Raw genomic sequence first — 20,253 nt, 5'->3', positions numbered from 1 at the left:
CTACCTCACATTCGTATGTGAAATCATTGATGGTCGTAGAAATATTCGCGTTTAGTGAATTATATGTTATATATTTTAAGGCAACAAGTCGTGGCACAAGCACCGAGTTGAAGACGAGGCATACAAGCGACTTGGGGGTGCTTAGTTGGCGGCCATTTTGGGAGGTGCGCCGCTCCCGTTCCGTGCAATGTTCGGACATCGAAATTAAATCGTAACTGGCACATTTCTTAACCGTTTTGCGTAAGATGTACTGTTTTTTTTTTCCTCATGGCCGAAGCGTGTGCCATCCTTATAGGACATTACCAAAAAAAAAAAGTGTAAAAATGTATTTTTCTAACTCTTGGGTTACTCCAAGTTCCTTGTATTTGTCCAGCAGTGTGAGCAACTGTAAGGAGCAGAAAAATGTCACCGCCATCTCTCTTTCCGATGCTCTGCGGTTCCGGGCCATGTTATGCATTGGAAGATTTTGACCCTCCTAGCTTAGCATGGGCGCAAGCACGCGTCTGAACGTGTGTTTGTGTGTGTGTGGGGGGAGGGAGGGGCGTGTTATATCTGCATACTTCCGTCTACAGTGGCAGCTCGTTTTTTTTTTTTTTTTTGCCTTCTTCCTGTTTCCTCTCTCAGGGGTGGTGGCCGCTGTTTTGCTTGGTTAGCATCCAGCTCGACAGCATGGGAATGTAAAAGCGAGGGAATCTCCCGGATAAAAGTTGCGTCAAAGTGCCCCTTAAGTCCCCGCAGCTCCCTTCGCCGCCTCTTTCCGGACCTTCGGAGCGCCCCGAGCGACGCTTTGGGGGCCAATTTGAGCATCCGAGCAGTTGCGGACAAAGGGAAGACTTTGCGGGCTAACGTCGGCTAGCTCCCCGGGGGCGAAGCTTAGCATTCCTCCGTCGAGTGCGGCGCAATGCAGGCCATCAAGTGTGTCGTTGTCGGGGACGGGTGAGTGAATCGTTGGCGTCTTCATATTTCTTTTTGAAGCGAGACTGTAGCCGGGCGGTCGCATCCACCAGCGAACACTCCCTCCCTCCATTCCATTTGGCAGTTGTAAGTAGCTCTTTGGTTTGGATCAATGATTCAAAACGTCGCCTGCCTGTTTTGACACACCCTCCAACTGTTAAGTGTGACAATTTCTTTCTCTCCGGTTTGTAATGGTCGATTACCCCCCCCCCCCCCCCATTTTTTCGCAAGGCACAATTTCTGCTGTTTGCGTTCCTTTCAACTTTGGCCCCGAGCGAGCGGGCGGGCGGGCGCTCGCGCGCGCACGCACGCGACTTGTTGTTCTGGGTGTGGTGCGGATGCCACAGCGGCGGAATCGTGCGTGGATCCGCCTGCCCGATTTCCTTGTCACCTTCGTTTGGAAACGACGTCTGCAGTCTGCACCCACCCTCCATTTGCTTGCCTACCATCACCATTAGGAATTGGAACCAAACTGTGACCATCGCCTCAAACAAATATACATGTATTAACCATATATGTTGTTATTACCTGTCAAACAGATGGAAAGACAAACTAAAAACCAAGTCACAAAACCTTTGCGCTTACCTTGACGGATGTCGTGGCTGGTCATTACTAAAACAAAAAAGAAAACTGGCAGTAAAAATAAAACAAAGTATGAAGAACAACAAGCAACCAAAAAATTGGGTTTTACCGCGCAGCTTACTCAAAACCTTCAAAGAGGTGTGAACAATAAAAGTGAAATAGCTCAAGACAGACAAAAAGTAACCCAAATTTATTTAGGTGGGATCTGGAGTGGCTCACTGACATTCACAAAATGTATCACGGTTTTTTTTTTTTTTTTTTTTTTTCCCCCAAGTCCAAGGATTTATCTGCATCTGCGTGGAGGAATTTTGAGTACGCGCTTGTATTTAACTGAATAGCTCCGTAGCGCAATGCAGGTGTAGCGCAGTGGCGTTTTAGCGAGCAGACTCTAATGTGACTTTCCCGCGGCGTCGAATTCCATTTCCTGTGTGGATATCGCGGCCCGTTTCCTCATCGCTATCGCGGGGACCTTCTGCGCCAAAGAAGGACGACGGCGGATGTTTCAAGTCTCGCGCGAATCCAACGAGCGACTGTGACGCGTTTTTGACTTTGGTCGCCGCTCTGCTTCCTTCCTCCACCAGAGCCGTGGGTAAGACCTGCCTGCTCATCAGCTACACCACCAATGCCTTCCCCGGGGAGTACATCCCCACCGTGTGAGTAGCCGCCCGCCGATTCTGTACTCGGGCCCGGCCGGCGGCTCGCAGACACGGTTGCTGTGACAGTTTTGCGAAAGGGCTTCTTCACGCGAGTTGAGCACCTTTTCGTTTTCGTGCCAGCTTCGACAACTACTCGGCCAACGTGATGGTGGACGGCAAGCCGGTGAACCTGGGCCTTTGGGATACGGCAGGACAGGAGGACTACGACAGACTGCGCCCGCTCTCCTACCCGCAGACGGTAGCGACCGGAACGGGACGGTCCCAATTCGTCTTTTAGACTCTGACCTTGTTGTGTCTATCCCCCACCCGCCGGGCAGGACGTGTTCCTCATCTGCTTTTCGCTCGTGAGTCCGGCCTCCTTCGAGAACGTCCGTGCCAAGGTGAGTCAACGGGGCGCCGCCCGGATCTGTTTTGGGACCCGACGCGATGGATGAACAGAAGCTGAAATAAAAGTGATTTGCGGAATCTAACCTCGCGCGCGTGCGCAGTGGTACCCCGAGGTGAGGCACCATTGTCCCAACACTCCCATCATCCTGGTGGGCACCAAGTTGGATCTGAGAGATGACAAAGACACCATCGAGAAGCTCAAGGAGAAGAAACTGGCTCCGATCACTTACCCCCAGGGCCTGGCCATGGCCAAAGAGATCGGTAAGCGCTCGATTCCAAATGACGAACGCGGTCCAGTTGGATTGCACCACTGGTTTCTGGAATGGGGGGGCCCAGTTGTAAATGTCTGTAAAACCTTTTCCACTCCCGCAGGTTCCGTCAAGTACTTGGAGTGCTCGGCCCTGACCCAGCGCGGCCTTAAAACTGTGTTTGACGAGGCCATCCGCGCCGTCCTGTGCCCCCCGCCCGTCAAGAAGAAGCACAAGAAGTGCAGCCTCCTCTAAAGGGGGAGTCAACAAACAAAAACGCCAGTACACACACACACGTACTTTGCTTCCTGTAAACGTAGCGACGAATTCCCCCCCTCCCCGTTCCGACATTGAATCCAGATTGAGAGGATTGTAATGTTGCATACTGTAAAAACAAGCGTGAAAATGTTCAAACTCATGAGGCCTTAGATCAGATCCAGGTGGTACCCCCGCCCCCCTCGCTCTCTTTTCGTGGGTTCTTTTTGCCAAACACCAACCCGGCTATGAAAACGCATCCACGCTGCTGTTTGTTTGCGCCCACAATCGATCGTTGGCAAGTTGTTTTTTTTTTAAATATTTCAACACCGACAGTGCTATTATTAACCCTTCAACGTTCCCCGACGCATCCGCACAAATCATTTTCTTCGCCCTCTCCGCAGACACGTCACATTGTCGATTTTTGAAACTGTTGGTGGTGGGGAACAAGAGCACCTTTGATGCTCCTTGGGCATTTATTCATTTTTTTGTTTTTAAATAATCGCATCACTACTGGCGAAGCGAAAACACTTACTTAGACGAGCATCCGTGCCTACGAGTGTCGCTTGTGGTGTAGTACGGTGTCCTCCTCTTTGTTATAATTGTGATTTGACTTTTTTTTTTTTTTTTGTATCTTACACCTCACTCACTGTATTGTTGGACTAACACTATGAATATGCTTTATGATTTTTTTTTTTTTTTGTCTGGCATCTCTTTTACAGCTAACGCTATCTTCTCTCCAAGGCTGTCTTAGTCTAATTGCGCCGATGGCATGTACGTGCGATGTATACTGAAAAAGATTAAGATTAGGAGCGCTACATTTATAATTTTGTTTGCCTCTTTACAAAATGTATTTAAAGTACTAGTACAAAGGGGTTAAAGAACACATTTTTTTGTGTATTCAGACATCAAGCTGTGCTATCATTCAAGGCGACGTCATCGTGACTTCTTTGGATTTACGGATACAAAGCTACTGTCACCTTTTTGTTTTTGTTTGTTTTTTTTTTTTTTTTGAAAAAGCCAATAAAATCCAACAAAAGTGAAGCAGCTCGTGCGCTCTGTGACTTTCGCGGAAGAAAAAGGAAACGTAATTAAACGAGATGACTTTTATTACATAATGCAAACACCAAAGTGTACCTCATAAACCCACAGGATTTTGCCAGGCCTTCGTTTGTGTTTCCAAAACGAAACATCGGCTTATTTCTTGTCTTCGGCGATTCAGGAGCCAACAAATCGCAACAAAGTCCCCGAAGTTGTCGGAATGCTGGAGAGAAGAAAACGGAATGATGAAAATGAATTGGATACAGCGGCATCAACGCTGAGCCTCACGCAACGGTGGCTGTCTTAAGCTCCGCCCCCTTGGCCACGCCCCACAAGCTTCCAAAATGGGTTTGAAGTGGATTCTCCGTCGCGTATTCCAGATAGTATTGCGGTATGTTTTGATTTTTTTTTGCCAAATGCGTCAGACTCGTCCAAGAGTGGTCTCAACTATTTCACGCAAGGATATGTACACAGAATTAAGATTTTGGAGTTGCAGCGAAACGTTGGCGATTGATGCAAAAAGCTTCGACGCCTCACAAACGTCATATTGAAATCCGACAGGATCAAATAGTGGAATCGTACTGCGCATGTAAAGCAGGCTGAGTACTTCTTACTTGGAAAGATGACCAGTAAAATCATTGGAGTCTTTGGAGGTTTCATTTGACTTGGCTTGTAATGGAAGCGGGTGCTCGGTCTCAGAAGTCCGATCTGATCCAAATGGACATTTGTCCTGCGTGACGCGGCGCGTTGACGCATCACTAACCCGAGGCTCTTCGGCAGAAAACATGACACACTTCATTCAGCAGGTCACAAAGTGAAAAATTGTTCCCCTGCGTCGTAGAAAGCACTGATAATTAACTCAAACGTACGGCCTCGTGTTTGTTGATATTGTCCATATTTAGTTGTACGTCAGCCTGAATCCATCGTAGACATTTGCTCAAGTAGGCTTTGGAAAATGAAGCAATCTTGCAGGGTATCTTTCATCAGGATTGCACGTTCCCCAAGCGCATCTGAGGACCATTTTCTTCATGACATGAACTTTTCCAAGCGCACGCTACTGACAACCGGCGCTGCTTGTGGGACAACATGGCGGCAGGGGCGTGTCAAGCCAGCGGTTAAGACATTGCGGCTGTCTGATTGGCTATTATTCGACGAGTGATCGACGGGTCGGAGAGGTCCATTGAAAATTTAAAAAAAATAAATAAAATGCCTGACTGGGGAGAAATTCTTTTTAAAATGCAAATGATGAAACTACTCTCCTTAATATTTAGTCATGAATCAGCTGATTGGGAATAACACTTTTTTATTTTTGCTTTTGGATGAATAAACAGACACACACACACACACGCACAAACACACAGTTGAAGCCAGACGTTTATAACAACTGCGCAAAAACATTTTTTTGTCACTGAAGTCAAATCAGACAAAACTTTTGTTTCATGTCAGCGAAATGATTTCCATCCATCCATCCATCCATTTTCTGAACCACTTATCCTCACAAGGGTCGCGAAAGGCGTCAGAGCCAATCATCGGGCAGGAGGCGGGGTACGGCCTGGATTGGTCGCCAGCCAATCGCAGGGCACATTGAGACAGATGGCAATTTAGAGTGTCCAATCGATTTTTGGGATGCGGGAGGAAAGCCACACAGGAACGGGGAGAACGCGCAAACTCCACACAGGCGGGTCCGGGATTGAACCCGGTACCTTCGAACTGTGAGGCCAGCGCTTTACCAGCTGATCCACCGTGCCGCACAAAATGAAATATTTTTGGTGATGCTGACTGACTTGAAATAGGAGACGTTTTGTCTAATTTGACTTCAGAGGGACAAAAAAAATGAAATGTGTCTTTTTGGACAGTGTACATAAAACTGCTGGCTTGAAGTGTGTGTGTTGCGGTGAAGTGTTTCTTTTCAAATCTAATGCTATTGTACATATTTGAATAATAATTCAAGCATCTTTGAGCATCCGGATTTTTCTATTTCCAGTGTTGAATTTGTTGTTTAATTTCATTCATTTCCAGATTGTGGACAACGCTTTAGTTTTTTTTTCTTTTCTTTTTTTCCCTTCACAAAATGCTGTTTAAAATCCAAATGTTTTTCCTTTTTCGGGTTCCACACGAAACGTCTGTGAATGTTGTCATAAAAAAAAAAAAAAAAAGTCGACACGGACGTGGCGCGGTCCCGCCCGTTTACCTGTCCACCAGTTCGGCGCCGACCAGATCGTGGACGAGGTACTTGATGTGGAATTTGACGTGCGAGGGGGTCCGCCGTCCCTCCAGCTCGGCCCGCAAGACTTCTCCGTAGCGGGCCTTCTTCACCATGGCCAGCACCCCTTTCCGACCTGGGGGGGGGGGGGGGCAAAGCGGGAGGAGCCCGTTAAGGACGGCCTCCTTCTCCCCCCCCCCCGAAGTATCCGAGCGTCGAGCTTTTTCACGCTCAAACTCGACTTCCGGGTACACGGACGCATTTCCAAACTTTTTTTCATCCACTATTGTGGCTTGAAAGCCGCACAGCGCAACTGAACCAAAGAAAAACGTTTTACAAAAGGTCAGTCCAAATAAACTGAAATGCAGTTGCAAAGGTCTGCACACCCCCTCGTTTAACCGGATACGCGGCCGCGGCTCGTCAATCACATTCGAGCTCGTGTTAAACAAACGAGAGTCAGCAAACACTACTTAAAGCCACAATTCTTTTTTTTTTTTTTTTTTTCTGATCGACTCCAAATCAAGATCAGATGTTCTAGTAGGCTTTTCTATTAATGGCACAGATATTCTTTTTCTGATGCTAAAATGGGCAGAAATGAATCTGTTTACCGGTCGTCTTGCTTTGCTAAATTGTAAAATGTCCTCCAACGTTTATCCTCCTTCCCCACCGGTTTTTCCGGGTTGATATTGATTATTTGAAGGGAGCAAATCCACTGAAAACTAAACAGTTTGGGGTGCATCTCGCGGCACAGGTTTGTGTCATCGTTTCCGTTCGGGTCAGTGGTCTGCCACGCCACCCGCAACGACTCCACGGGTTGGCGTTTTTGCCGACCTCGTCACCCACCTTGTATAAAGTACTTGGTGAATCTGCCAGAGTTGGGGATGGAGAGCCACCAGCTGCCGGCGTCCCTCACGGTCAGGACCCCCGCCTTCACCAGCTGCCTGCAAGGCAGCAAAACATCGTACACGAGCCGCCATTTATTTGGGATTATTTTACTTCAGCTAAAATTTGTGGCCTCCTGTGCATTACTGTATGAATAACCCGACACACCCATCAAGTCTCGTTACAACGTAACAAATTTACTGTAAAAACCCGACTGGTTAGCACATCCGCCTCACAGTTCTGGGGACGCGGGTTCAAATCTGGCCCGGCTTGTGCCGACTTTGCATCTTCGCCTAAATTCTCCGCAAATCCTTGTCTCTTTCTATCAGGCCTGCGATTGGCTGCCGATCCGACTCCACTCCAACACCAAAGGCCTAATTTAGTGTCGCCATCAAATACAGACAGATTTAACAGATTTTTCTCAACATACGTGATTTCTGCATCTGCGAAGAGGAACTCCGTGATCATGCGGTCTTTGTCGAAGCTCAGGTCTGTGCAAGGTGACGACAGCTTCTCCAAGAACCTGCCCACCGTCGCTCGGGTGTCTCGGCCCTCCTCTGCGGCTGACACTTTGGCCTTGTAGTCGGACGTGAAAACCAAAGCGAACGCCTCCGCGTCGAAGCCGAGCTGGAACATGAGCAGCTCCCCGTCCTCCCGCATCTTATTCTGCAGGCGTTTTGTTAAAGCGATCGTCAAGCCGACGGACGGCTCCATTCGCTCGTTACATTTTTTTGCCGTTCACTTTTTATCTCAAGGATGACGCCGGATGCCACCTGAGATCTGGCTAACAAGAGAGTGTCAAGAAACTACACGGGAGTCATACATCTCAACCGAGAGAGCGAAAGGAAACGGCAAATCGGGAGTCACAAATGGCTCATCAGTACACGGGGAAGGATGAGGAGAGGCTCATTTGCACCCTTAAAGCAAACCAATTCCGTGGGAAGTGTCATTCTTGATTGGCGGCGTCTTTCGCCAAAAGCGCGTCACAGACGCGTTATTAGGACAGTAGCTGCGGGTTGTTTTTAAAACGTAGAGGCAAAAGTCGAGTTACCACTTCCTTGTCCACGAGCGTCTTGTCACGATGAATGCTGTACAGCTGATGCTTGAGCACAATTTGAGGCAGGGCGTCATTGAAGAGTTTTCTGGGGAACAGCGTCATCAGGTACTCCAGGCTGCCTCGGATGTCAGTCGGAGCTTTCGGGACACGACATTGTTCAATTTACCCGAGTGTTTTGAACAACAGACCTTTAAAACAATTGCCGATGTATTTTTGGGTTAGGGGGAGGTGGGCAGTACTGCATCAGAAGCAATTCACAGGTAGCCGATGTCTTGAAATAAGGCCGGTATCGGTACTCAGCAATTCCTAAAAGCGACGGCACCCACCTCCTTCATCGCTCTTGACACCAAACTTGTCAGCCTCAGTTCGTCTTTTCTTCAACTTGAAAATGTCGGATATCAGGCCTCGTTTCCTGTTCATACCTTCAAAAGTGGAATAGAGGATATGCACACGATTTGTAAGACAAATGCCATTGTACCGATTACAATGACATTCCATACATTCGAATTCGTACAAACGCCACTGCTCATACGATGGTTGTGCGAAATGGGATTCCCATTCATTTGCATAGGTTGGTATTTATTTACAGTACGCCAGAGATGGTAAACCCGAAGCGAATGGTGGGATTTCAATTGTTAGTAGCATAATCATGTGGGCATATGCACGTTAAATATCGTTACCCGGAAAGCTGCCGTGGACAAAAGTAGACGTTTAAACATGATCTGGATCGGACTTCGTGTCAATTTTAGTCAGGCTCGAGCAGTCTTCTTCTCTTGAAGGATGAGTCCAGCCGATCTACGTTGCTGCCCCCTCTGGTTACAGTAGTGATTGCATGTCCCCTTCTGTATACAGCTACGGCTTCTTCTTCTTCTTCTTCTACTACTACTACTGAAGTCAGGGCCAGTTCGACGGCAATGCTGCCCCCTTTGGCGGCACGTGGTCTTTGCAAGTCATGTACATTGTTGTTGTATTTTTTTTCCCAATAGATTTTAATGAATATGGGAGGTAGGATAAATCGTCATTAAAGTTTCATCTTGTGGCATACGTTCGGTAACATACGGCAGTGATGAGTAGTTAAAGTGAACGCCGTTTCGGGAACAAAACGAAACAGGGAGCGCTGTTTCGGCAGCTAGCGCTCAAGGCTAGTTAGCTCGAGCGATAGCTTCCATTACGCTCCCTTGCTTTTCCTTTTCAGATACTTGTCGCCAATGAAGCATTCATAATTCGTCTTCGCACCGAGGTGAGTCGCGGGAAAAACAAATATTATTATATCTTCTATCTCAATGAGTATACTGTAATCGAGCGAATCACTGCTAATATTGTCTCGGGACGGATGTGCATGTAGTCAGCGCATATTATTGCACATGCAAGGGCAAAAAGTCTTGAATCACCACCCAAGTGACACATTCACCATTTATCAGGTTCAGTAGGAGGTCGGTCCACCCGAGCACCGGGAATGACCCTAATCACGTTCCAATCGGGTTGAGGTCAGGATTCCGTTGCAAGCCCGTGGAGTGCATTGAAGACTGTACCAAGGTCTGTCCTGCTCGTCTCGATGGACCTTGCTCGGCGTACGCGGTTCAGTACCAAAGTGTTCCTAAAAATAATGGCCCCTTTATTCACCGAAAACGACTCAAAGCCTCGGCATTCAAGAAGATTTTGGGAAATGATGATGATGATGAGTGAGGCAACGATTATACTACAAACATACATTAAATTGAATATGTCATTTCCCCGGTACTGTATGTGCACGTATTGGAGCGGCGACCCCCGGAACGTGGATTTTCCTGCCGTTGCAAAGTCGTGCGGCACATTTTGTGGAAATGGGCGCGATTGACCAGCGTGGTGTCTTTTCCCCCCGTCAGGCAGCCATGAAGCAGCACCACCCCCGCGACGGCGACGGCGCGTTTCAGCACCAGGCGCAAACATGCAAGAGACGGCGAGATGATCGGGAACAAAACGAGCGGGGGCATAAATCCGCCAACGCAAAGCACAACCAGTCCGAGGCGACGGCGCCGAGCGCTCAGACTCTGAGCGCCAGGAGGGAACTTTACGAAAGACCCTTCCCCCTGTACAAGCAGCCCGTGGAAGTGGGCTCCTTTTCCCTGGACTCTCGGCGCCGGTTCTTCAACGACGGCAGGCAGATGAGGTACTACGCGGAACCTGAGAAAAGCCCGCATTTCGACCTGAGTGACGGCTATCGGGACCGTTACGTCCAGCGGGACGAAAACGTCAAGGAAAAGCTCGACCACGTCCTCCGCTGGATCTTGGCCAACAGACCGAAGCTCACGCAGAAGGCGGACGCGTCATCTTCATCGTAAGTAGAGGTGGGAATGGCGGACTCAACGCGCCAGTCGATGCGGTGGCCCGATTGAAGAGTTTCCTTTTATCCTCAGGGTGTGTTCGTCTTGCCCACCAGGGGGCGGTAGCATGATACGCATTTATTTTTAGCAGAGGATAAAGAATCCGTGCCTGTGACTATATTGTTGTGCTGCTGCACCGTTTGTGTTCAAATCGCAATTTCCTCACTCGTGCGACGTCGGTGCTCCTTCCGTTGGCCCGTTTTCAGCGTTTCCTTTTCATTGTGCGTTACCACTAAGCTAATGGACTCTCAGACGAGAAATGTTCTGTGCTTTGGTTAAATTTGCTAGCGAAGCACCTCAAAATTGCCCATTGTTGTGATTGCGAGCGCAAATGGTCATTTGTTTCTTTGCGCCCAGGGATCGGCCGGCGACCGCTTCAGGGTGTACCCCGCCTCCTACCTGAAGGTAGCTGGGATAGGCTCCAGCACTCCTGCGACGCTGCGGCTGCGGCTCAGGCAATAGACGGATGGTGGCAAAGTGAGACGGGCCTTTGGTGCCATCTTGTGGCATCTTAGGGCGTTTCGATAAAAGGACAGGAAGAGGCTCCAAAGCGAATGGCGGGTCGTCGTAACAAAATGCGGTCCTCTCCCCTCCCCCGCAGAGCGTTGGATGTGGACTTTGTGACGTGGCGAGGTCACCTGACCAAACTTCTGACCACGCCCTACGAGACCCGAGAAGGTTGGCTGCTGGCCGTCACCAAATTCAAGGGGACGCTCTACGTCAGCGAAGTGGAAACGGACGCCGCTCGGCGGGAACGGCAGAATCGCACCGCCAGGCACCGGCAGATGATGTACTGGGGATACAAGTTCGAGCAGTACATGTGCGCAGGTAGGGGACCGGCGAGCGCCTCCGGCCCGCCAAGGCAAATCATCGCTGGCCGCTTCTCTGATTCCTGCGGAAATCGGCACCAACAAAGGATAACTTTGAAATATGATGAGCGTTTTCGTGTGGTCGAAAGAAACCCTCACCCTGGCTTTCCCATTCCAAAACTAATTCACACGGTTTGTGATGAGGCGATGAAAGAGTCAGTCCGGACCTCCGAGGGAAACCGCGTCTCACCGAAGATGAAATAGTACAGGGAAGCCTCGGTTTTTGCTTGTGTTCTCCAACCAAAGCCAGAAATAACATCGTGCGAGCGGTTTGTTATTGAAAACTAAAATTGTCAAACTGTCAGGACATCAACCGCTTTTTGTCATTGGTGTCGCTTTCCGTGACTGCCAACCTCGGCAGGATTCTCCTAACGGTATCGACTGAAAACGTACGACGCGTTTCCCTAAAAGACAAAATGGACGGCTCCCCCGATCCCAGCGGCGTGGTGGACACCAACGAGGCCTTCTGCACCGTGGTCCAAACCCGGCTCTCGGATCACAGGCTGCTCTTCTCCGGCGAGGTGGACTGCCGGGACAGAGGCCCGGACGCTCCGGCGCCCCCCGCCTGCTACGTGGAGCTCAAGACGTCGGCGGAGATCTGCACTCCCAAACAGCGGAGCAACTTTCGCAGGTGACGGATTTAAAAAAAAAACAAAAAACAAAAGGAGGCCTGGGCTCAACGAAGTTTCGGGCCGGCCCGGCCCGGGATGTTTTTGCCCATCAGGTTCAAGCTGCTCAAGTGGTGGGCGCAGTCCTTCCTGCCCGGAGTGCCCCGCGTGGTGGCAGGCTTCCGGGACGACGCCGGAGTCGTCGTCTCCGTGGAGACCTTTCGCATCTCGGAGATTTCGCGCCTCGTCAAGGTGGGTGTCGCCGTCGCCGCCGGCCTCGCGGGCGCTGTCCGCCCACGCGTTTGCGTCTTCGGGAGCAGGCCGAGGACAAGTGTTGGAGGCCGACGGTCTGCATGAACTTCTGCAGCGACTTCCTGTCTTTTGTCAAGCGCGTGGTCACCCGAGACCACCCCCGGTGAGTTTCCCCGAAAAGCGCGAGTGGCACGCCGGCGCCTTGTTGCCTTCTAAGCCCGATTGTCCGTCTCCCCAGTGTGGTCTACCTGTTCTGCTGGAACCCCCACCGCGACGTCACCTACTCCGTCCACGTCGACTCGGCGCACTCGTTTTTACCAGACTGGTACGTCAAAGAAATGAGCTGAAGAGAAGTCCCCCGACCCAAGTGTTGATCCATTTCGGAAGAATTTCGCCCCCCCCAAAAATCGACAAAGACATCGCAAAGCAAACTCTCCGCAGATTCCGGCAAATTGAGGCGCCGACCCCATCGCGGTTTGCAGTTTGTACGGAACGCAGCGATCGCATTATTTCGTCTGAGGAATGTTCAAATGTCACAGCAACAAGATGGGAGCGAGTGCAATGTAATGTCGCTTTGATTGTGAATGATTTGCCCGTTATTTGTAGGAAAATAAAACAAAAATAAAAACTACCACTTGTGTACGTTTCACTCTCATCGCGACGGATTGCCGGCTTGTGCTAAATCGGGGGAAAAAAAAAAAAAAAAAAGGTTTGCCGTGTTACTACAATTGGAATAAACATCGACGTTGGCAGCAGTTTGCGAAACACCTTCTTGGTTCCTTTTTGTCATCTGTGAAACTGAATTCACCGTTTCCGTTTAAAGTCCCCGCAAAGTGAAAACTAATTGTCCCGCAAGTATGACAGAACGATGCATTAAAAAAAAAAAAAAGACGGAGTCATTTCAGAGAAGCGTGTCGCGGCCACACGTTAAACTTTGGTAAACCTCTCCCCGACACTTTTTTTTTTTTTTTTTAATATGCATTGTTCTAAAATGAGTCCGAAATGTAAAAGTCACAGTGTTTACGTCGGTTAACATGTGGCCACAACGCGCTTCCGTGTACGGGCCCTGAAGCCTATCCGGGCGGTTTATTTTCTTTTTTTAAATACGCATTGGACTCATTTGAGAACAATGCATATTTAAAAAAAAAAAAACAGTCTCTTACAGGGTAGTTTACCGAAGTTTAACGTGTGGCCGCAACGCGCTTCCGTGTACGAGGAGCCGACTCACTCTTTTTTTTTATTTTTATACCAATTATAGTTAATGAATGCAGGCCACTTCTACCATGGACCCATACATATAAAAACCTCGTGTTACTGGGCAGCTTTTGTCTTCTTCTTTGGCTATCCTGCCAGAAGACACACCTAAATAATAGATTTTTCTAATCATTGCTCATATCTTCCTCGACTCGTGAACACGCGTCGGGTCCAAACTCGCAAATCCCTCCAACACCCACGCAGCTCGCAAAGAGAACAATTCAGACTAAGACGAACAGAAACAATCCTAACAGCAACTATAGTAGTAATGGTATACTTTCATCATGCTGTAGCGCCGGAGAAAAGGAGTCGGAGGCGGAGTGTCGGACACAGAAACAGAACTTGTTTTATTGTTCGACATCACCAAACTACACGCATAACGGCGGGAACTCTGTTAACCTTTTTGCTCCGGAAGCGCAACAACCAAAACAGTCCGTGCGGAACCCCGCACCCCAACTCGAGGTCCCGCGGGTGAATTATGTAAACACCACACAAGCCCCCCCAGAATTCACCCATAGTCAAAATCCTTGTGCCGTGGAGGGATGATGACCCGACCCCGGCGAGTGTGCACTGTAGGGGCCGATGGGGGCGGGGCCGCACTGTCCATTGAGTCACGGGACAAGGGCTCAGGCGGGGTCAAGGGTACCCCGGCGGGCGCAGGGGCACAGGGCAAAGGGGGACGACCCCGGCGCGGGGGGAGGGCCAACCCCAAAGGCTGGGCAATGTCCAGGTGCGCGGGTTTGATCCTGTCCACGGAAACAGTCTCGAAAACGCCGGGACTGACGTCGGGGTCACCAGTGTAGCGCCGGAGAAAAGGAGTCGGAGGCGGAGTGTCGGACACAGAAACAGAACTTGTTTTATTGTTCGACATCACCAAACTACACGCATAACGGCGGGAACTCTGTTAACCTTTTTGCTCCGGAAGCGCAACAACCAAAACAGTCCGTGCGGAACCCCGCACCCCAACTCGAGGTCCCGCGGGTGAATTATGTAAACACCACAATGCATGATAACTAACACAGTAATAACTTCTTTATCAGTATTGAAAACAATCTGAGTGGATCCATCATTATGTGGGATTTATTCTTGATCGAGAACACGGAGGACCGACTCGTGCCGGATGCCAAAGTGCATTGCGTGGGTGGCAAACAAACAAAAAAACAAGAAAAAGGCAAAACTTAACTTTCAACTCGATATCGGCACAATTGCGTTTACATTTACAAGAAGAAGAAATGATCGGAATTCATTTCCAAGCTTTTGGAGTTCTAACGACAAATGCCGCGTTTCTTGTGTCTTTTCCAGCCTCCCCCGTTTTTTGTTTTAATCCAGACTGACAAAAACAAGTGACGTAGTTTCATTCAAGTCATGTGATTTCCTTAAAACAAGAGGACGCCCTTTTTTTTTTTTTTTGTTTTGTTTTTTTGAGCCTGTGAATCTGAAAGCAAGACTGCGCAGTTCTGGAGAAACGAAACTTGGGCTTCCGCTGCCAAGGAAATCCAAGCAAGCGAAGGCAAGTCCTGACAGTGTCGTTGGATCGTCACACCCGAACGCAGCTCAGGTAAGACCAGAAACATTTCTTAAAAGGTGTTGAAAATCGTGGCCCAAATATTTAAATAACTAAATAAAGAAGAAGAAAATGATGCACGAGCGGTCGGTTCCTGCAGGAACGCGACCCCAGACAATCGCTTGAAAATCGGGGGGGGGCACGGAGCCCGCGCGTCATCATGCCAACCATCTTATTTCATAAGAAAAGGACAGTTTTGTGCTGGAATATCAAATATGCATTTGCATTTATGATTCCAAATTTTTTTTTTTAAGTGGGTTAGGGTGGCCACACAACGATTTTTTTTTAAATCAATCAGAAAAATTGCTATAGATAGCATACCTAAACACAGCCATTAATTTTTATCTTGGATTGACCCTAAAATGCACTTTAAAGGGGAAATTCGCTGGTTTGCATCAACAATGTATCCAATAAATCATGTCATATGTACTCTATTTTGACAATGCAATGATAAATCCTCTTTCATTTAATAGTGTTTTGAGAAGATTTTTTTTTTTTTTTGTCAGTGGCTCGTACTGTATGTTATGGATGCATTTACGGTAGTTTGGGTGGGTGGGGGGCCGTTCGGAGTTACTTTTTGCTACATTTTCTGTTTGTGTGTTATCAGTATGTACGATAAAAATATCTCCAGAGTTGAACTTGTGTATTCTCCTGTTTCTAAGATGAGGAAAAACCTGCACTCGCTGACTTGGAATTGTTTTGTTGTTGTTGTTGTTTTTTAATTGGCCCACTTTTATTATTCAGTTATTAACAGTCCAAACATTTTTATGAAGAGAAGGAATTTTCTGAAACACAGTATATTAAAAAAAAAAAAAAAAAACTAAACTCGAGAAGTGAAGATGGCTTCAAGTACAAATTATTTTCATGTACACGTTTTCACGTGACGTGTACCGTGCCGTTCCAAACGGCGGATTGCAGGGGACCCAATTTACGCCCGGCGCCGATTTCTCGGCTTTCTCCTGCTCCCCCCCGGAGCTCAACACGTCACATCCGCTCACGTAGTGTCATGCGACTCGCCAAAATGGCGGAACCCCTGAAAATTCGTCATTGTCGATTAAAAAAAAAACAAAACTTCTCAGCACACAATTGACACAAATGAGACATTGTCAAAATGGAGCACGGATGACATGAGCTAAACCGGTGAATTTCCCCTTGACGCTTTCTTGACCTTCTCCAAACTTTGCAATTTGCACGTTTCAGAACTTTGTTTGTTTTTTGAATTCCTGCAATGGACCGCGAGACTTTGAGCACCAGAAAGGAATCTTACGGGGGCAGCTTGCCTCCGTTTGACGACCGCGTGGAGGTGGGTTCTTTTTCCCTGGACACCGAGCGGCGGTTCCACCACGACGACAGTCGCATGAGGTACTACGCGGAACCCGCCGCGGCTCCCAACTTCGACCTGAGGGACGGCTACGGCGACCGCTACATTAGGAGAGACGAGAATTTGAGGAAAAATCTGGAGCACATCCTGCACTGGATCTTGGCCAACAAATCTACTCTCATGAAGGATGCGGCGGGCGCATCGTACGTTACCCGAGATACGAGTGACCAGACTTGCCGTGCATGTAAAACAAGCGCGCAGCTTTGCCTTTCGTCACGTAACGTAAAATGTGCAAAATGTCACAGATGGGTTCATCGCTATACAGTATATTTTGACTATAAACCACACAAATGGTGGAGCAACACCTGTTGACAGATAATACGTATGTACGCGATAACGAATGTCTCATACAACTCCCGCTTCCTCCGCAGTATGTTTTTGTCTATATAATATTCCCCCCACTTGGCCGAGGTACCGGAAGGAGTAGCACAATGTCCATTGGACTGATGTAAGGATTGTGGCAAAAACTTTCACTCTTTACATTTGTTAATTCTGTTCTTCCTCTATGTTATTATAAAGTGCAACATTTTGTTTGTGGGCCAAGAAAGGATGAATATGTATTTCAATTTGTATTTTGAGTCGCAAATGCGGTCGCGGAACAGATGAACCTCTTATCTCAAGGCGCCACCGTCCACTTCTTTCTGGCCCAATGACGTGTGGCATTTTGTCTTCGCAGACCTTTGGATAACTTTGACTTTGTGACATCACGAGGCCGCTTGACCAAAGTTTTATGCACGCCCTACGAGGCCCTGACCGAGTGGGCGCTGGCCGTCACCAAGTTCAAGGGGGTGCTTTACATCAATGAAGTGGAGACGGACGTCGCTCGCCAGGACCGAGAGGACCGCACGGAGAGTCACACGGAAAACATATACTGGGGGTACAAGTTTGAGCAGTACGTATGCGCAGGTAAGCTTCGCTAGCTTTAGCTCTTTGCAAGAACGCGAATGTGCGCCGTTCCGTAAGCAGCAAATGGAGTGAATATTACAGCCGTCAATAATTTAGTAATCCATTGTGAACGACCGCACGACATTGACGCGCGGCAACAGATCTCGAAAACTCACCTAGTCGCAGCAAACGACCCGGGCTAAACCTAGCCCCAAGCTTATCTCCCAGTCAAGATGTAGCACTTCGACATACTTCCTTGACACCGATTCCCATCATGACATGGATTTTGCGGCATCAGCGTTTCAAGACGATCGCCTTTTTTTTTTTTTCTCTCTTTTCTAATTTCTCAGTTTGGGTTTTCTCCCCCCCCCCAGCAGACAGCTACGACTACTTTCTTTCGGCTTTTCCCGTTAGGGGTCGCCACAGCGTGTCATCGCAGAGGCACACTTTTTATACAAAAATTCATGGAAATGACTTTCCAAAATGTCAGTCTTAAGTATATCACGCCCGACACCGCTGACCAATTTGTCCCCTCCGCCCGCCGCCAAAGACGCGATCGGCGCCTTACCCGATCCGAGCGGCGTGGTCAACTCCAACGAGGCCTTCTACAGCGTGGTCCGAACCCGTCTGGCCAACCACCGGCTGCTGTTCTCCGGCGAAGTGGACTGCCGGCTCAAAGACCGAGACGCTCCGCCCGCCCCCGCCTGCTACTTGGAGCTCAAGACGTCAGCAGTGAGCCGCACGGACAAACAGCGCAGCAAGTTCAACAGGTTTGACAAGCCGACCGAGCCTCCGTTGGTCTCGCGTACGATCGCCGTTCCACAAAAACAAAATGGACGTTACGTACATCCGCGTCCGATTAGGAGTAATTGGCATCTGAGGTGTGTCAGAAAAGTTGCCGTTTCCATGCAAACCCGCACGACAAACCAGCGAGCAGCAGCTAGAAAGCGAGCCGGCGACCCGGCCCCGGTGGCGGGTGCCGCCGTCGAGTTTGAGGAGGGTTCCAAAAGCGTTCTTCTAGGATTGGACGAAGACGGGGACGCCGGGGGGGTGACTTGAAAGCGGAAAACGGTTCTGACGCACCTCGTGTGCGCGAGTCGGTCTCAAGTCTTGAGCTTCGAGTTCCGACTACATCGACCCGTCCCCGGTGGCGGGTGCCGCCGTCGAGTTTGAGGAGGGTTCCAAAAGCGTTCTTCTAGGATTGGACGAAGACGGGGACGCCGGGGGGGGGGGGGGGGGGGGGGATGACTTGAAAGCGGAAAACGGTTTTGACGCACCTCGTGTGCGCGAGTCGGTCTCAAGTCTTGAGCTTCGAGTTCCGACTACATCGACCCGTCCCCGGTGGCGGGTGCCGCCGTCGAGTTTGAGGAGGGTTCCAAAAGCGTTCTTCTAGGATTGGACGAAGACGGGGACGCCGGGGGGGTGACTTGAAAGCGGAAAACGGTTCTGACGCACCTCGTGTGCGCGAGTCGGTCTCAAGTCTTGAGCTTCGAGTTCCGACTACATCGACCCGTCGCCACTTTGCGCTGCGGCTCTTTTAGCTACAGCACAAGTTGGCTGAGGGCGTCGAGCCTCTCACAGGTTTTGGCCAAGGACCTAAAATCGGCGACTCGGTCCCCGCGAACTGTCTCGGTCTTGGCTCGTTTGCTCATCATCAGGTTCAAGCTGCTCAAGTGGTGGGCGCAGTCCTTCCTCCTGGGGGTCCCTCGCGTGGTGGCGGGCTTCAGGAACGACGACGGGGTCGTCGTGTCCGTGCGCACTTATCGCACGGCGGAAATTCCGAGGCTGGTCCGGGTACGGTATCCGCTCCTGTTGTTGTCGTCGTCGTCGTCGTCGCTGCCGCCAGCGAACCGGAGCCCTAAAGCTTTTTCCGTCTTTGGAGCAGGACGAGCCCCTGCCGTGGACGCCCGCCGTCTGCGTGAACTTCTGCAACGAATTCCTCTCTTATGTCAAGCGTGTGGTGACCGAGGACAACCCTCAGTGAGTTCCCCCGTCGAGGTCTTACTTTCTTTTGGCACACGTTGTTCTGCACCAAGGAAATCGTCCCCCTCCCGCTTTACGCGCACATTTTTCCAAATCGATTCCAACGTGAACATATTCTCAAAAACGGGGACGTCCGTCGCCTTGACGCAGTCGCAATTTTCAAATGACATCCTTCCACACAAGATTCCATTTTCCCCCCAATGGATCAACGCAGACATCTGGTCCTTTGCTGGAGGGGTTTTGTCCCAATTTGTCCACCGTGTCTTTGTCCAGCGTGGTGTATCTGTTCTCCCGGAAGTCTCGCAGCGACCTGACCTACAGCGTCCACCGGGACTCCCCTTATTCCTTCCTGCCGGACTGGTACGTCAGGGAAATGGAATAGAAAGCGTCACGCCGCCATCTCGCGGGACGCCGGCGGGAGCTCCGCCGAGTCTGCGACGCCGTGGGACTGGCGAGTTATTCTGATTTCACGATTTGAAATCATTTTAGATTAGGGATCATCCAAACCTTTTAAGCAACATTTTTAACTGTCGCGTATTAGAAAAGCGTTAACGGTGTACAACGGGATTGTTTTTATTGATCGTACCGTCACCCGATGACGGACGACGGGATTCGTGCATTTGTCGGCGGCTCGCTCGTATGTTATGGATGCATTGATGGTAGTTTGGGGGGGGGCTGTTCGTAGTTACTTTTGACTACGTTTTCTGATTGTGTGTTATCAGTACGTGCACTAAAAACAACTCCGAAGTTGAACTTGTGTATTCTCCTGCTTCTACGATAAGAAAAACCTGCACTCGCTGACTTGGAAATGTTTTTTTTGTTGTTGTTT

At 49.4% G+C, this 20,253-nt stretch overlaps 4 protein-coding genes across 6 annotated transcripts; 3 read left to right on the top strand and 1 right to left on the bottom strand.

Annotated features, from left to right (window-relative positions):
* Nucleotides 1-589: 589 nt before the first annotated feature.
* LOC133514719 (ras-related C3 botulinum toxin substrate 1-like) lies at nt 590-3,701 on the top strand. Its single transcript, XM_061846613.1, has 6 exons — nt 590-936; nt 2,118-2,189; nt 2,313-2,430; nt 2,510-2,572; nt 2,681-2,840; nt 2,952-3,701. Exons 1-6 carry the CDS (start codon nt 902-904, stop codon nt 3,080-3,082), a joined length of 579 nt encoding a protein of 192 aa, XP_061702597.1. The 5' UTR covers nt 590-901; the 3' UTR covers nt 3,083-3,701.
* Nucleotides 2,806-9,845, bottom strand: LOC133514717 (inactive serine/threonine-protein kinase 19-like). Of its 3 annotated transcripts, none has more exons than XM_061846611.1 (7): nt 9,677-9,845; nt 8,592-8,687; nt 8,260-8,402; nt 7,639-7,874; nt 7,170-7,267; nt 4,220-4,346; nt 2,806-2,896 (listed from the first exon to the last, which is right to left on the bottom strand). In XM_061846611.1, the coding sequence occupies exons 2-7, from the start codon at nt 8,683-8,685 to the stop codon at nt 2,806-2,808; spliced, it is 789 nt and encodes a 262-aa protein (XP_061702595.1). In that variant the 5' UTR covers nt 8,686-8,687; nt 9,677-9,845. The 3 variants fall into 3 exon arrangements, with proteins under 3 accessions (XP_061702595.1, XP_061702594.1, XP_061702596.1); XM_061846610.1 differs by lacking the exon at nt 9,677-9,845 and adding an exon at nt 8,946-9,098; XM_061846612.1 differs by lacking the exons at nt 2,806-2,896; nt 9,677-9,845 and adding exons at nt 6,315-6,462; nt 8,946-9,097 and having other exon boundaries at nt 4,174-4,346.
* Nucleotides 9,181-12,988, top strand: LOC133514715 (decapping and exoribonuclease protein-like). Its single transcript, XM_061846605.1, has 7 exons — nt 9,181-9,505; nt 10,131-10,582; nt 11,230-11,456; nt 11,909-12,128; nt 12,222-12,357; nt 12,426-12,520; nt 12,596-12,988. The coding sequence occupies exons 2-7, from the start codon at nt 10,137-10,139 to the stop codon at nt 12,702-12,704; spliced, it is 1,233 nt and encodes a 410-aa protein (XP_061702589.1). The 5' UTR covers nt 9,181-9,505; nt 10,131-10,136; the 3' UTR covers nt 12,705-12,988.
* Nucleotides 12,989-15,018: 2,030 nt separating this feature from the next.
* On the top strand, nt 15,019-20,225 carry LOC133514279 (decapping and exoribonuclease protein-like). Its single transcript, XM_061845830.1, has 7 exons — nt 15,019-15,169; nt 16,376-16,699; nt 17,233-17,462; nt 17,992-18,211; nt 19,100-19,235; nt 19,327-19,421; nt 19,698-20,225. The coding sequence occupies exons 2-7, from the start codon at nt 16,404-16,406 to the stop codon at nt 19,804-19,806; spliced, it is 1,086 nt and encodes a 361-aa protein (XP_061701814.1). The 5' UTR covers nt 15,019-15,169; nt 16,376-16,403; the 3' UTR covers nt 19,807-20,225.
* The last annotated feature ends 28 nt before the right edge of the window (nt 20,226-20,253 follow it).

The sequence above is a fragment of the Syngnathoides biaculeatus genome, chromosome 16, assembly GCF_019802595.1.
Source record: "Syngnathoides biaculeatus isolate LvHL_M chromosome 16, ASM1980259v1, whole genome shotgun sequence".
NCBI lineage: Eukaryota > Metazoa > Chordata > Actinopteri > Syngnathiformes > Syngnathidae > Syngnathoides > Syngnathoides biaculeatus.
Note: the sequence above shows the minus strand (reverse complement) of the source record. Positions and strands in the feature narration are given on the sequence as shown.